The 1,782-nt window shown below is 41.6% G+C and overlaps 1 protein-coding gene across 1 annotated transcript in view; it reads left to right on the top strand.

Annotated features, from left to right (window-relative positions):
• The window catches only part of e2f4 (E2F transcription factor 4), a 16,373-nt gene that overhangs the window by 9,058 nt on the left and 5,533 nt on the right, over positions 1-1,782 (top strand). Inside the window, exon 3 of the mRNA XM_020604327.1 lies at positions 888-1,049. Coding sequence (XP_020459983.1) covers positions 888-1,049 — 162 coding nt within the window. The remainder of the gene's footprint in view (positions 1-887; positions 1,050-1,782) is intronic.

The raw sequence follows: 1,782 nt of genomic DNA, 5'->3' as shown, positions 1-1,782 counted from the left end.
TCCACTTTGTTATAATACCACTAACAGTTGACTGTGGAATATTTAGTAGCGAGGGAATTTCACGACTGGACTTATTGCACAGGTGGCATCCTATCCACAGTACCACGCTGGAGATCACTGAGCTCCTGAGAGCGACCCATTCATTCACAAATGTTTGTAGAAGTGGTCTGCATTCCTAGGTGCTTCATTATATACACCTGTAACCATGGAAGTGGTTGGAACACCTGAATTTAATGATTTGGATGGGTGAGTGAATACTTTCGGCAATATAGTGTACTTTGATATGCACTGAGGGGTAGTGTTGTTCCCGAAGGAGCTCGTTTTTGAGATATTCCACACGGCAAATTTTAATTTCTGTTTTGATGGATGGAGTTTGTCCATGTGGTGCCTGTTGCAGAGTCTGAGAGGCAGTTGGGGAAGAAAGGTGCATGCGCATTGAGTTTTTTTTTCTTCTTTCAATACCAGTGATAAGCAAATGTGCATGGTACAATAACCATCATTTTTCATACTATAGTATACCATGAATCCGATATACCGCTGCAACACTAGTGTATTGTCACACCCCTGGTTAGTACAGTGTGGTGGTGGTGGTGTTTTTTGTGCTCTTGAAGAAACTCTGGACCTAATTAGTGACCTACTTAACACATAATCTTAAAGCAAATATTATGTCAGTCACAAGCAATGGTTTTTGCCTTATTTCCCAGAAATGCAGCTGTGTCTTTTGAGCTCAAGCTTTGATACAAGGCAGGTGGATCAGTAGGCTAAAGAAAAGTGAAGGAGAATGAATAAAGCAGGGCGTTAATGAAAAACACCATGAGTGCCCATCAGTGTGTGAATTTGACTTTGCCTGCTATCTGTACATGACCGTGTATTTGTCTGTGTTTCAGGGGTGTAGGCCCAGGCTGTAACACTAGGGAGATAGCTGATAAACTGATTGATCTGAAGGCTGAGCTGGAAGACCTGGCTCTCCGGGAAAACGAGCTGGACCAGCAGAGAGTTTGGGTCCAACAGAGCATCAAGAATGTCACAGATGACTCCAGCAACAGCCCATATCCTTCTCTGAGCAGTGTGTTCATGTGTCTGTTATAGCTAGAAACAGGTTTTCAGCAGTGGCGGGCCATACATTTCGTAGCTGGGCCTTCGGTCGGGACTTACCCGACTTAATTCACCTCTTAATACCACCACTATCACGTCGTAATTATAGAAACCATTAATACTATATAAAACGCATTATAATTAGCGTGGGATTATAGAGAGAGTTATTTCGCGTATTGAGGGTGAATATCATTTTTACTAAAGCAAGAAACCCAGTTAAGACAACTCCAAACCTCTACACTACAACATCATCTGGAGCAGTTCAGACTCAATATTTATCTAATAACATGACAAAAACATACAAAATTTAAATTAAATATATCATACTCACCAGAGATGCTATATATTTATAGACAAAGTCCATCCTCATGGAGGTGATCTCTGCGTTTCAGTTCCATTAGTAAGTTCTTTTCTAGTTTTGCTCTGACTAACCAATCAGAGGATGGAAAAATGCTGACATCATTGTGGGCCAGCTAGCTGGCCCTGTGAGGCGAATTTGAAATCTGATTGGTTAAAGAAACAGTCCCATTGCTAATATAGTTTAAGTTACATGGGCCAGCACTTCTGATTCTGAAGGCCCTGGGCAGATTAGATTGACATGGCAACACATAGAGGCTGAAATCTGATTGGACAAAAAATCTAACATCCACATACACGTACTGGAAGCGGTGCAGCCAAGAGAAATAC

This window comes from Monopterus albus, unplaced genomic scaffold, assembly GCF_001952655.1.
Source record: "Monopterus albus unplaced genomic scaffold, M_albus_1.0 scaffold65.1, whole genome shotgun sequence".
NCBI lineage: Eukaryota > Metazoa > Chordata > Actinopteri > Synbranchiformes > Synbranchidae > Monopterus > Monopterus albus.
This window is presented reverse-complemented; position numbering and strand designations above follow the sequence as displayed.